Source organism: Microtus ochrogaster, linkage group LG4, assembly GCF_000317375.1.
Source record: "Microtus ochrogaster isolate Prairie Vole_2 linkage group LG4, MicOch1.0, whole genome shotgun sequence".
Lineage (NCBI taxonomy): Eukaryota > Metazoa > Chordata > Mammalia > Rodentia > Cricetidae > Microtus > Microtus ochrogaster.
In genome coordinates this window covers 1139958-1153841 of record NC_022030.1, presented here as the reverse complement: position 1 = coordinate 1153841, position 13884 = coordinate 1139958, and the positions used below count along the sequence as shown (strand labels likewise).

Here is a 13884-nt window from a genome sequence, read left to right as displayed (position 1 = left end):
GGTGCACGCCTTTAATCTCAGCATTCAAGCAGGCAGATTCTCTGTGAGTTTGAGGCCAGCCTGGTCTATAGAGAGAGTTCTAAGACAACCAAGGCTACACAGAAAATCCCTATCTCAAAAAACAAAATAAAACAAAACCAAAGTAGGGGGGGAGGGGACAAGAAAGGAATAATATCCTATTCATGTTTTATAAGTTTATATGTTATATTTTATTTAAAATGTATCAATATGTAGCATTTTAAAATTTACAATTAAACTCACTCCTTTCAGAATCTAGAGTCTCAGGTGACACTGGCGTCTCTGGGGAATTCAATCTCTCAGGAAGGTTGAGGGCTACTCCCACCTCCACCACCTCATGCCCAGAAGGAGCTCAGGGGGCTCTTCTCTGTCCAGCTATCTCTGCTCCCCTCCTATAAGTGAAGCCTAAAGTCATTTACCCCTAGTCCCTTGTAGTCACAGCACACAGAGCTTGTCCTGACTCTCTTGTCCTCTGCGATGCTGTGCTCCCTGCCCAGAGACAGCTGTCCAGCTCGGCCTTGCCTTGAGGCTTTGCATTTTCCATAGCTGACTCCTGAACTCTGTTCCTCCCAGGCTTGGGCCACAGGGTTTCGCTGTCTCTCACCTTGGTCATCCTCAGTCCTAAACTTCTAGTCTGTTCCCTCTCATTAAGACCCTGAGCCCCAGCTGATTGACAGATACCTCTTCTCCATTCTGAGGACTTCCATATCCTTTCTTTCCTGTGTCAGACACATGCTCTTATGAACCTGGTTCCCACCAGGAACTGTCATGCCTTTCAACTCCTACATGAAAGGTCTAACCCTAGAAAGCCTCCATCTTTCCAATTCCTAGCCCACCTCTTCCGAAGATTCCCAGGGTGAATGTTTCTGGGAAGCAAAAAATAAGGCAATTTTCATTATTCAAAACCTCCGTACTTATGAATTCTCTTGCTTGTTAAAACTTATCTCTAACCGAAAATAACATACTTCGTGCCAGTAGAGAGGTGAATACCGAATGGCAGCAATGTACGAATCACCCAAGATCCACGTTCCCAGCAGGGACTGACAGGGCCTTCTCCTAGGGACCTTCCTCTTATGAATAAGTTTACCCCACAGAGTGTCTGTTTTTCACATCTTCAGCCTTTCTGTTGGTGATTTCACTCATTAACCTCTGAGTGCCCAGAACCCTATGCCAACCTAACAGAGGAAAGGTGTGTTATGGGACCCTTATTCAAGCCTTATGTGGTGTTTTGCTGATGAATGAGAGTTCAGTTTTAACAAAACAATAATATAGTAAACAAGGAATCATCAAACAAAAACAAGTATGTGCCCTGACCAAAGTACTGACACTAGAGGCTGTCGGAACCTAAGCCTACACTTCCTGTTTACATTTCCTGTAGCAGCAAAAGTTTCCCAGGACATAATGACCTTGAGTAAGAAGAATCAACTACCTGGTGGTAATCCCAACACTCGGGAAACTGAGGCAGGCAGGAGACTGTGTGAGGCTAGATTCTGCTCAGGAAGACTAATGACAAAAGAAATCAGCTCTGATGGATTGCTGGGATGTTTCCACTGAGGATTGTCTAGCTTCCTTCCTCATTATTCATGCAAATCTTTTCTGCCTTTCCACCCCCTCCATTCTCCATTTCTTTGACAATTCTTCAACACCTGTGGCAGAGAAATTAACCCACCGGCTTCTAACAGGCAGGCCCGCTGTGCTCAGGACCTCCGCCCATCCTTTACTCCTTCTTCCTGAGCAAGCGCTGTTCCCAGAGTAAAGCCCCAAAGCCCTCAAGGAACAGGACTCCACCTGCTCTTTAGCCCTCTCAGGGCAGGGGGTAGATTAAAATAAAAACAAAAGCCTTATTCAGTCTTTGGTAAACAAAATCTCACACATTTTTGGGAAGATTTAAGAACTGATAAACTCATGGAAAGCTAGTTAAACCTAAAATGACCTCAGTTCAGCAAAATTAAGGAGATGGAGGAGGCTCAATATTGCCTTGCCCTGTCACACACACAGCAAAGAGCATCACAAACAGTGTATCTATCCATAACTGTTCATTCAGGAGTTCCAGGGCTAATAAGCAGAGATGAAGGGAAGAATGACTGTTCATTCAAAAACATACTTGGAGATGTTGGGGGGGATGGGGACAGGTTCCACTATGCAGTCTAACTTCAATTTCACCATCTTCCTGCCCATTCATCTGATATCAATATGCAAGCAGTTGAAATGAGAAAAAGCAATTGTGTGGAACAAGAGTTCGTCAACTAAGAACAACCCACCTTCCAGAAACAGGATCCTCCTCACCTTCAACCAGCATCAACTCCCGCAGTCATCACTAATGCCCAACCACCAATATATCCATCTTTGTATTGTCCCTATGTGCATGTTCTATACCCCCCCCCCCCCACACACACACACTCTCTAGAAAGCCCAGCATTAGAGCCTGGTTTGCCACTATCTGTTTTTTATCCCTATTGAGAGGTAGCCATTTGCACCCCCCCCACCTCCTAATAAATCTCTTGCACAAGGTGCATGTGGTTTTTGTGGCATTCCTTGGCCCTAGTCACAAAGACACCCTTTCAATAAGACCTCATGGTAAAAAGTAAATGTGTATATGTGTCACAGAAGGCAGAATATGACAATGTAACATTTACAGGTAACGGAGGAAAATTGATATATACAATCTGATGGGCAGAGAAGACATCTACCAGAAGCAAGTAGTAACTGATAAGGGTGATGCTCTCTGCCATTTGGCAAGAGGCAGATGAGACAGAGATCAGTACTATTGTACACTGAAGTTTTTACAAAAATCAAACAGCTCTTATAATCAAAAAACCTACAGTAAGTAGAATAAACCTTCAAAAGACAAGAGTCAAGGGCTCGGCACATAGCTTGGTGATAGACTGGTTACTTAGCAATGTGAACCTCTGGCTTCCATCTTCAGTACCATAAATAAAAAGAAGTAAACACAGTAATTAAAATCCACCCCCACCCTCCCAAGGTCCTTTCTTTCACAGATATATCTAGATTGCTTTAATATAGTCTTCCTCAATCTTCAAACTCAATCTTGTCTCCAGATCTTTCCCCTGAACACCCAGGTCCAGGACACCATGGCCTTATCTTCACCAACAGTACCTGGTCTTGCTACTGCTCCCTCCCAAGACCCCATCTACAAGACAACACAGGACACTCAGAGTGCGCTAGGCAACTATACTACTGTGAGCACCACATTGCACTGTCTCTGCTTGTCTCTGCTCTGTAGGAAGCAAGCTTCTTACAATCCAGTCACCAAAAGAGCTCTACAATAACCAAAACCAGTGCCTACACCTTACTCCTTTGGGGAGAAGGTTTTAAAAGATCCATAATCCTAGTCCAATGGAAGAAGTAAGAAGGCTACCACAGGAGGAAAAACAAATTAAAAAGTATTCTCAGTAATATAATGGACATGTTTGTGCATGCGTGTGTGTATGTGTTGCTTGGGTTTTTTTTCTCAAGAAACAAACAGTAAGGCAAAGTCTATGGAATCAGATGGACATTGTTTCAAATTCTAGATCTATCACCTTGAGACTGTGTGATTTCGTATTGATTACTTGACCTCTCTGGCCTCATGTCCCTCACCTATGAAACAGGGATGAAAAAAAATCATGAGTTTCAAAAGACATTATTTCATGATGATCAGGAGAGATGACATACATAAAAATCCACTAAATATCCTGCCTCACATGAAGTAAACATTCAGTCAAGGACATTTCTTCCTCATCATTATGGCCCTGCAGTTACTATTTTATTTTCCAAGCAAATACAAAGCAAAGCTCACCTCAGCCACGGTGAGGACACAGTACACAGACTGATGCTCCGGGTCCACACCTTCTAGTTTCATTCCGACTTTGAATCCATTTTTGTTATATGGAAAGGACTGGTGCTACAATACAAAAAGGCAGCAGAATTACACAACCACTAACGGTAAACAATTTGTCAAAATTTAAATAATTACTATTCTTTAAAGAGTTCTTAGGGCTGGGGATACGACTGGGGGGGCTCAGTGCTTCCCAAACATAAGTAGGTCCCTGAGTCCCATCCCAACCATCCCAAAGATGGCTCTCATCAAACATATAGATTCATTAAACAACTCCTTAAAAATCCCCAAAGCAAAGGACAGATGAAAGATGAAAAATTCACAAAGGCTATAATCAAGTCATAAAAACAAAATCTAATGATTTATAGCTTGTGTCTTTTACAGGCTTAAAGAGACAGTCAACCTTGCCCACCAGAACCACACAAGATACATTTCCTGTTAGACTGGTGAAGACCAAAGAGCTTGCTGGCTGTGTGCTGGAAGGCCCTACGAAGGCAGACTAGGGCATGGACCACTGGGAATGAAAAGTCTGGACAATCAGTAGCAATTTCATGCTATCTACACAAAGTTGAGCCTTCTCGCAGCAATTCTAACTCTGGGAAAGTACCTAATGGAGATATTGACAGATATACAGAATGTCATCATCCTCTCTAAAGTACATATATCTGCCTGAAAACCAAGGGAGCGACTTAAAGTTTTACAGAATAAATATGTTTAAAATATTATGGTTTATCATAAAAAGATAGAGGGATTGATGACCTCTATGAAATAATCTCCAAACTGTAAAATTAAAAAGCAAGTTTAACAAAGTATTGGCTAGCCATTGCCACAGGGCAGAGAGGTGCTTGTATGTGCTTATGACAGTCAAGGAAGGAAACATTAGAACTAGCCATACCTCCCCTTCAGCAAAGACAAATCTAGTGGATAGAAGACAGAAGACAGGGTCATACTTTTGTCTTTTAGTACTGACACTTTAAATCATATAACTGTGTCACTTATTCATGTGATTAATAAAAATGTAAATAAGTGGGGATGGAGAAATAGTTCAATAACTAAGGGGACTTGCTTCTCTCACAGAGGACACAAGTTTGGCTCCTAGCACCCACATCAGGCAACTCACAACCTTCTGAATCTTCTGATCCAGAAAATTTTATCTTCTGGCTTCTACAGGCAACCGTTCACATACCCACACACAGTATCAAAAACAAATTTTTGAAAAATATGAAAGTCTGTTCTGTAAAGGACCAAACTTATAGAAAACAATTATTCGGAACAAGTTGCAATTTCTATTACATTTGCTTTAAAATTCTCAGGGCCAATGTACTCACGCTAATGTCCTTTGTTCATTCATAGATAGAAAGATACCCATGGAAGGTTTATAACACATTAAGTGATTTCAATGAAGGGTCAGCAAACCGCAGTCTGTGTGCCAAATCTTGTCCACCACAGCTTTGTAAATAAGATTCTACTGGAACACAGCCATTCCTGCTAATTTACATGCTATCTATGGCCACCTTCATGCATATTATGTAACAAGCTCTATTATGGCAACAGACTCCAGATGCCTTAAAAGCACATGACCCTTTCTAGAGAAACCTTACCAAGTCCTGCCTGAGTCTAGAGGCAAGAGAACCTAGACAGAGCTGTATCTACCATTTACACTTTCAACTGACTTTAAATTACTTATGACGGAATATTCTTATCAGTAGTAAATCAGTAGTAAAACCATTTTAAATGTTTCTTAACAGGACGTAAATCTCAGTAACTCACGTCCAGTCCCTCATAATTAGACATAAAATGGATCCACTAGTGATTCAGTATTAGTATTCCCATAGTGCAAAATGAATGAAAATGCTAAAATTGTAAGCATTTGTGAGTGTGTACAGGTTGTACTGCACGGTGTGCACAGCCTAATAATCACTGCCTTTTGAGGGTTCGTCCATGTAACATTCTCCCTGAGAAGTTATCCCCTGTCACACTTCCTAAGCAAACAATGGAAATGACAATGAGTTCCGATGAGCTCCCTGCTCCCATGCCTTCACCCACGGTGCTTCTAGAAGAACTCGTACCTCTTTGAACAGCTTTGCGGGCACTGCCACGGCTTTCTCCTCCTCTAGGTAGGATGCCCAGCACCAAGTTTTCTTGCCTTTAGGAGGCAAACCTGAAAGACAGTAAACCAAAGGATGGACTTTCAGAAGCTAAGAAATCAATGAAAGGTTCCAGGACATCTCTTGCGCAAATACTATGCTTTCTGGCTGTTCTCATTCCGTGGCTGACACTTCTCTCTTTTTCTGGTTCCTCTTCCATAAAAACAAGAACTGAGAAGCGAACTGTGGTATAAACATCCAGTTGATGAAGGCAGAAGAAAGTGAAAGAGCTCGGAATACATGAAAAGTCCAGCAGGAAGCCCAGAGAAGCTGCAGGAAGTAACATTTTCCAGGAGCAAGATGTGTAAATATGCTGTTTGTTTGTTCCCATGGCACCAAGAAGTTGAGGACCGAGAAAAGGCTAGTGCAGTTCGAGGCCAGCCTGGTCTACAAGAGCTAGTTCCAGGACCGGCACTAAAAGCTACAGAGAAACCCTGTCTCGAAAAACCAAAAAAAAAAAAAAAAAGAAAAAAGAAAAAGAAAAGAAAAGGCTAGTGCACTGAGTGCTTAGGGAATATCTGCTATTCTTGAAAATGAAGAAAAACATTGATGTGGTGAATATCATATTTATTACATACAAAAAATGCATATGTGATAAAATAAGATGGCTTTGGATTAAATGTGACAAAGTGCTGGACCAAGGGGAGGGATGAGACAGGTTGACTAGGAACAACACTGGAGCCCTTGTGGGTCCATAGGGATGTGCAAAGCATTGGGCAGCTCACAGAGGAAGGAAGTTGGAACAGTTAAGGGGAAAGAGTGATAGGAAGGACAAGATCTACAAGAGCCGAGGGTTTGGAATTTCATCCAGAGAAGGCATTAGGAGGAAAGAAGAGAAAGACTTCAGAGCGAGGACATTTCATTTCATACAGAGTAACAAAGGGATTTAATTTACTCCCCTTAATCACAGAAACAAACGAAACAGCCACCTGAAAGAATATGGAGGGTCTGCTGTGAGCTAAGGACAGGTGGAAGGAAACACTTCTAGTTCCTTCTGGGGATCAGTGGAAGAACCAAAAAAAATCACAGAACAGGAATGCTGGGCCTCAGGGAAGAGTGCAAACATGCAGGTTGGTAGCTGGGCTGTACAGGTCTCCATCAAAGGCCTGGCAGGGCATTTGCATTGGGCTCTGTGGAGTAAGGCTGAGAAAAGCTTATATGGAAACGACCAAAGAAGAGTTTATCCAACTAAACAGCAAAGAGAAAGGCCCAAGAACTGGATTTCCCAAGAGAGTAAGATGTGGCCTCAAGGAAAAGAAAAAAAAAGATCACATGACAAGGCCATGTTTTGAGAGGGCACAATAAACCTAACATCTTGGGAAATGAGCAAGATCAGATGTTTGGGCAAAAGGGTAGAAGCAGGAACTGCCATCTTGATGGATAAACCAGCAAATGAAAGAAGGTGTTCCATACACACACACTAACAACCTGAAAACTAGCTGCCTTTCAAGGATCCATGTTTATGGAGGAAACTTCATCAGAGAGACTCTAAGAAGTACTCTATAGCAGTGTGGAGAACCAGAAAGACCGACACTGCTTCTCTGAATTCTGTCTTGGGGCCACCAGGTTGGCAGTTTTTACATCACCAGCTCACCCTGCTTTAAGACGGTTGAGTCCCCACGTCTTTTCCTCCTGGCTCTCTGGGAACCCCTCAGGATCCTTCCATCTTGCTTGTTCTCCTACAGAAAGAAAGAAAGACTTTGGCTTCACAAGTTCATGAAACTGGTCTCAAGGAAAACTTAGAGGGCCATCCGAAAGCTTTCTGCTGTTGACCTTTGCTTCCTGACTTTCAAAGCAGCAATATGGTCCACTTGTGACCATGGTGCTTTTGAACTGAACACTATCAGTTGCTGTCGGGAAGAGTTCAAGTCCTGCTCCCTCCTCCTCGGCATCTTGCTGTTCCTCAGACATCACTGGTCCTTTTTTGCAGGCTCTCTACTGACGTCCACACCTGTTCAAAGTCTACAGGTCATTTCTTTGTGTGTGAGGAGGGTGGTGACTGAGGGGTATTGAGGTCAGGGGACAAGCCTGGGTAGCATTCCTTCAGTTCTTTCCACCTCGCTGTGACACAGGCTCTCCTAGTGACTGGAATGTCATCAGGTAAGCTAGGCTTCAAGCCATGAGCTCTAGGGATTCTCTTGTTTCCACAGCCTCAGCACTGGGATTAGAGGCAGGTGTTATGGCACCTAGGTTTATCTACGATTCTGGAGATCCAAACTCGGGTCCTCATATTCACAGGGCAAGCACTTTACTGACAACTACCTCCCCATCCCTGAATGTCATTTGTACATGTCTAGCTTTCTTTCCAGGACTGTGCTCAGCTACCTAATGACTTCAAGATGCGTAGGTAAGAAGCACAAGAAACTCTGCACACCCAAAGACCTCCTGAGTCTTTATTCTACTCTTGCTTTCACGTTCCAGGCGTTTATCCAATCCAGGAATCTCCGATTCATAGAATCCCCGACTCTTTCCGTTTCTTATATAATATCCTCACAACCTTAAAGCTAACAAAAATCACTAACTTATATCTTACATGGCCCTCTGACTTAGAATATCTACCTGGTTTCCCTGAATCTACTCCTGCTTACATAGGTCACAGAAAACTGGTCAAGCAAAGAACAAATCAAACCACAGCATCCCCTTGCCTCTAATTTCCCAGTGTCTTCCCCCTATACTTAGTAAGCCATCACTTTGATCTGACCCAAGTCATACTACCCTCAGCTTCCTCATCCCGCTCTTCCCTAATCTTCCATGCACCTTAGGGATCTCTGTGGGTGCCCTCCAACAGAAAGTGCTACAGCTATGCTCACTTCAGGTCTTCTCCCTTGGAAGTTGTATTATGTGAAGAGCTAAATGCACACAGCTGATTCCTGCTCACTGTGCACAATTGTGTTCCTGTCTTTTGAGGCACCCTCCCCACCAAAACCCAATTTTCACCAGTCAGCCAATCCTAATTGAATTTTCTACTTTAAATGCCAGCATAGTACTTGGGATAAACTGGTATCTCACTGGTTCTTTTTTCTTGATTATCATGCCTCCTTTGCCAGAACACAATGTCTTCATGAAGAAGGACCTTAGTCCTACTACTTCTTACTCATTTCCATATTCCCAGCCCATTGAATAGTGTCTAATAGAAAACAACTGCTCATTAACTCATCTTGGATAAAATGTTTCAAGATCTCAAATGTCTCTGCTCCTGTAAAACTACTAATACCCACTTTAGGGTGAAAGTAGTTACATTTCAATTAACATATTTTGAATGATTTTTTTCCCCCCTAGGCACACTTGATAGTTACATGTCATTCTCTATCCACTCACATAGTTTATAAGATCTATCTGCAATTTACCAAAGTTGTATTGGCATTTTGCTGGTAAGATAATTTGAAATCCATCCACAAAACTTAAGGTTTGATTGTTGCCTCTCATCCCAGTAATAAATTCCAGAACATCCGACTTCTGAATATTGAAGGAGAGACATTGTTACTTATTATTCTCATTTTTAGATGATGACAGTGAGGCACGAAGTGGCAAGAAATCCCTGACATAAGTGGTCCCTGAAAGTAGCATTAACTAACTCAAGCACTTGACTCCAGAACAGATCTGGTAATTAGACCCCTCCAAGACGACTGCCCACATCTCTGAATGGGCACATAAGGGCTACTGACCATTTCGTCATCTCTCTCTTCTCCATCCTCCTTGGAGTCAGCTTTCAGAGATAATTTTGGTTTTTTCTTCCGACTACACTTGGGATCCTCGTCTTCGTTGTCTTCACCTCCATCTCTTTCGTCCTTCTGATCTCTGCTGTGTTTATAAGCCCAAAACAGTGACAAGGAAACAATACCTATCAAATACCTACATGCTGATTATTGATGCAGAATTATTTTTAAAAATTCCTCTTCAAAGGAAACATATAATTACTAAAAGAAATCCATGGGTATTAGCAAATAGTATGTTTAGGGAACATTTAAAATCATGTTTTATAGATCTTTCTGGGTAAAAACTAGAAATTATTTTATATGTTAACTTCAAAAGGGAAATGTCAATGTACGTAAAATGGATTCTAATGGGTTTATAATTACTTGTCTCTCCTAATAATAAAATAATCAATTATGTTGAGATATATGTTTCCAAGGCAATTTGAAACAAAGGAAAGAGCAATTTTAAGATTATCAAATCCAATAGAAAAAGCCAATTATAAATCTGCAAAGAATCCCTTTGCCAATACAAAACAATCAGAAATTTCTATATTAAATATATGAGGGAATCTCCACGGAAACACAAAAGTCAATGGAGACATGCTTCAGTGGCTAAGGGCACTGATTGCTCTTCATAGGGACCCAGGTTCAATTCCCAGCACCCACATGGTGGCTCACAACTGCCTGTAACTACAGTTCTAGGGGAAACTGATGTCCTCTTTTGGCCTCTGAGGCACGCATATGGTGCATGATATACATGTAGACAAAACACCCACATAAGAGATTTTTAAAGATTAAATTAAAACATAAATGTCATTTATTTTATCCTATGTTATACTCAAGAAACACACCTTTTGTTCCTAAGCTGCAGTTTATTAGATAGTCCCCAGATGGGAAGGTTGTACATCACTTGCTATATGTCCACTGAGGTCATCCTACAAGGGATTATTACATTATCTACTATGGACATTTTTACGGGAGACTTTGGTTTCCTATGTAGAAGTAAACAAGTATGTTGTCGTGAATATGAGTACCATCCAAATGTGCACATATGTCAGGAACACCTAAGTACTCTTCACTGGAAACAATCAAATTAGTGGTAACAGTGGTCGATTACAGAGACAGAACAGCACTACTAGAACGGACTTTCTAGAGAAGGCACTCAATCCAATGCAGGGGTCAAGGGTCCTCTGTTACCAGAGAGAAAGTTGAGCAAACAGGTCCAAGAGGGGCACAGATATCCTATAGCACATTTAACCCTCGTCTTCTCAGACACTATGCTCTGGAAGTCTCTGCCGATTTCATAGACGAAAGGGAAGGAAACCTACTTGTCTTTGACGTGCCGAGCACAGTTCTGGCTGCAATAGTTTCCTCCAGAAAGACACTCATCGCCATTGCCATACTGACAACAGTTCTCACAATACTGAAGCCCATCTGCTTTTGATTGATCTTTCAACCTGAATGGTACCCCAGTCTTCTCTGAAAAGACTAGAAGATGAAAAAGGAGGAGAAATTAAAATCAAGTCAGCAGGCACTTCAAAGTATGTGTAAACTTTCTCTTCTACTAATTTTGTTAGAGACACAATAAAGAAGGATGTTTGTTGAATGAGCCAGTTATTGAACTATAAAGTTGGGGATAGGGGCTAAGTTTGGCAGAAAATCAGTCACTTCTGGTTATTTTGTTTTTTAAAAAAATCTAGACAGAGGGTCAGGTGTGGTATCTTTAATCTTTAATCTCACTCTTTGAGAGGCAGAGGCAGTCTGATTTCTTTGAGTTCGAGGCTTTCTTGGCCTAGTGAGACCTATCTCAACAACAAATATCCAAAAAGGATAAACAAAAAAATTCACACAAGACCTCGGCTTTTCCTACAGAGTTCAAAACAGAAAGAAAAGAATTTCATTAGTTACTAAATTTCAGATAATATTATTGGTCTAAAAGCTCTAATCTATAGGTGAATCTTGGTACAGCTAAAAGGGTCATCTAAGTTACTTCACGTTTATAACATTTTGATGAGTGACTTTTTATTTAATTGACTAAATTAACACATGTAATTTTAATGTAACTGATCTCCTGGGTCATAATTATCTAAGTCATTTAGGAACTACCATTTCTTTCTGCCTGAGTCATTCAGCAAACATTTATTAGGCACCAATTTATGCTGGACACTGATTATGTCAGTACACTCGCCCAAGACAGCTCACAGCCTAGAAGAGAAGCCATACAAGAAGCCCAGGCCTTCTAATCATGTGGGATGCATGCAGTCATAGAAGTTCATAGAAGCACAAGTTCTAGGGTGGCAGAGGAAGAAGCGATTTTTTTTCAGCCAGGGGTAAGGTCAGGCAGGAAGATGTTTCTGACACAGCACTTCAACAGGGTTTTAAAGGCCAAAGCAAAACAGAGAAAGAAACAGCATTTGAGCCAGAAAAAGACAAAAACAAAACAAAACCAGCACGAACAAAGGCAGGGAAGCAGAAATCATACGACGATTTGGGACAATGACATGTAGGTCCAAGCTGCTCAAAGGGCCAAAGCACAACACACAGAGAAAGGAATAGAATGGGTAGACAGAGCAATCAGGTGGATGCAGGCCACCAGATCCTTGAAGGCTTCGCTGGGGTGACAGAGAGACATTAGCCAAGTAGCAGGTGAGCAGTTTACACAAGTTCCACTGACTTCAGAGTGCAGGATAAACTGGAAAGGGGTGAGTTAGAAGCGGTGATTATTTAAGAGACTTCTGCAATAGTTTCAGGGAGGGTTAGAGGCCTACATTAAGGCAGCGGCAGGGAAAATAGGAAAGGCCAGATCTGAGACTTATTTAGGGACTAAAAACCGAGAGCATTAAGGAACAGGAAGTGGAGGAACAAAGGCAGGATGACTCCTAGACACCTTGATTATGCACCGGGTAGATGGCGCTACCGCCGGCTGACGTGGGTTACGGAGGAAAGAGTAAGTTTAGGGGAAGGGAGAAAGAAGAAGAAAATGAATTGCGTTTCAGATATGTGGAGTTTGAGGTACCTGTGGGACATCCAGGTGGAGATGTCCAGTAGGCAGGTGGAAATACGGGCCTGGAGCTCGGGGGAGAGGTCGGGGCTGGAGATATAGATTTTGGAGTCATCAGCATATAGGTGTTAGTTACAACCATTGGAGTAGATGAAAAAAAAAAAACAAAAACAAAAACAAAACCCCAAAAGTGCCAGGCCTTTTGGCTAAATCACCTAGGTAGGCCATTAGCAACTTGGGTTTACTTGATCATTTACAACGAATCTCAGGGTATTTACAGATCTGGCGTTAGAAGTAAGACAGCGTATAATTATTTTAAAATGTAGAAGTTGGTTCCTGTCTACTCCATTACAAAAATTTATGTAGGGACACAAGACACAAAAGTAATCTGGGGCTTTCAAAGTTTGGCCCTCTTCTACAAGCTTGGGCAGACTGATTTTAAATCACTCAGCAAGAAGACATCAGCAGCGGGTGGGCCGGCCTTACCCTCTTGAGCAGTTGGGACCATCCAAGTGGTGGTGGCAGTTGCTTTCTTCACACTATCCATCTCACTTTCATCGGTGATAACCTCCAAAGCTCCGAATTCATTCACCCTAAACTGGCAATCAACATGGAAGAAAGAAGGCGACATTTACAAAATTCCTCGGGGCAAATGATTCAGTTCATGACTGACACACAGTCTTTAAGCAAATTAACCACACGTGCAGAGTTACACAGTCTCTTGGGTAGGCTTTTCAGTACCAATAAGCCCTTCTGTTTTATGAATTTTGGACTGAGGAAGACTAACTAGTCCGAAGGAGTGGGTGTCACTAGAGCTGTGCACTTCCCTTTGTCATCTCAGACACATTTTTTTTATTTATTTAATACTACTGTTTACTTAGCAAAGCCACTAAAGGAAAAGTCTCTTCCCCCACTCCCCCCCACCCCCAGAAATCGATTCGGCTCACTAAAGGTGACCTATTCAAAGAGGAGGCTATAATGCCCTGTTACCTTCCTCCTTCTGTGCCAAGATGAAAATGCACAAACCATGAGATGGTCCCTCCCCGGCGCCACACTTCCCTCACCACCCTCAAAAATTTTCCATGACGCTCAGTCCCAAAGAAGTGGGAGACAGCAGAGAAAGAACTGCAAGAGCTGAACCAGCCTGTGACATGGCATGGCATCACTGAGGAGGAAGGTCATGGA

At 42.0% G+C, this 13884-nt stretch overlaps 1 protein-coding gene across 1 annotated transcript in view; it reads right to left on the bottom strand.

The window, feature by feature from the left end:
* L3mbtl3 (L3MBTL3, histone methyl-lysine binding protein) overlaps positions 1-13884 on the bottom strand; it is a 112665-nt gene that overhangs the window by 71011 nt on the left and 27770 nt on the right. The window contains exons 4-10 of the mRNA XM_013351442.2: positions 13186-13297; positions 12715-12789; positions 11027-11186; positions 9669-9801; positions 7598-7682; positions 5926-6017; positions 3816-3922 (exon numbers count right to left, since the gene is read on the bottom strand). Of these exons, the coding sequence (XP_013206896.1) occupies positions 3816-3922; positions 5926-6017; positions 7598-7682; positions 9669-9801; positions 11027-11186; positions 12715-12789; positions 13186-13297 (764 nt within the window). The remainder of the gene's footprint in view (positions 1-3815; positions 3923-5925; positions 6018-7597; positions 7683-9668; positions 9802-11026; positions 11187-12714; positions 12790-13185; positions 13298-13884) is intronic.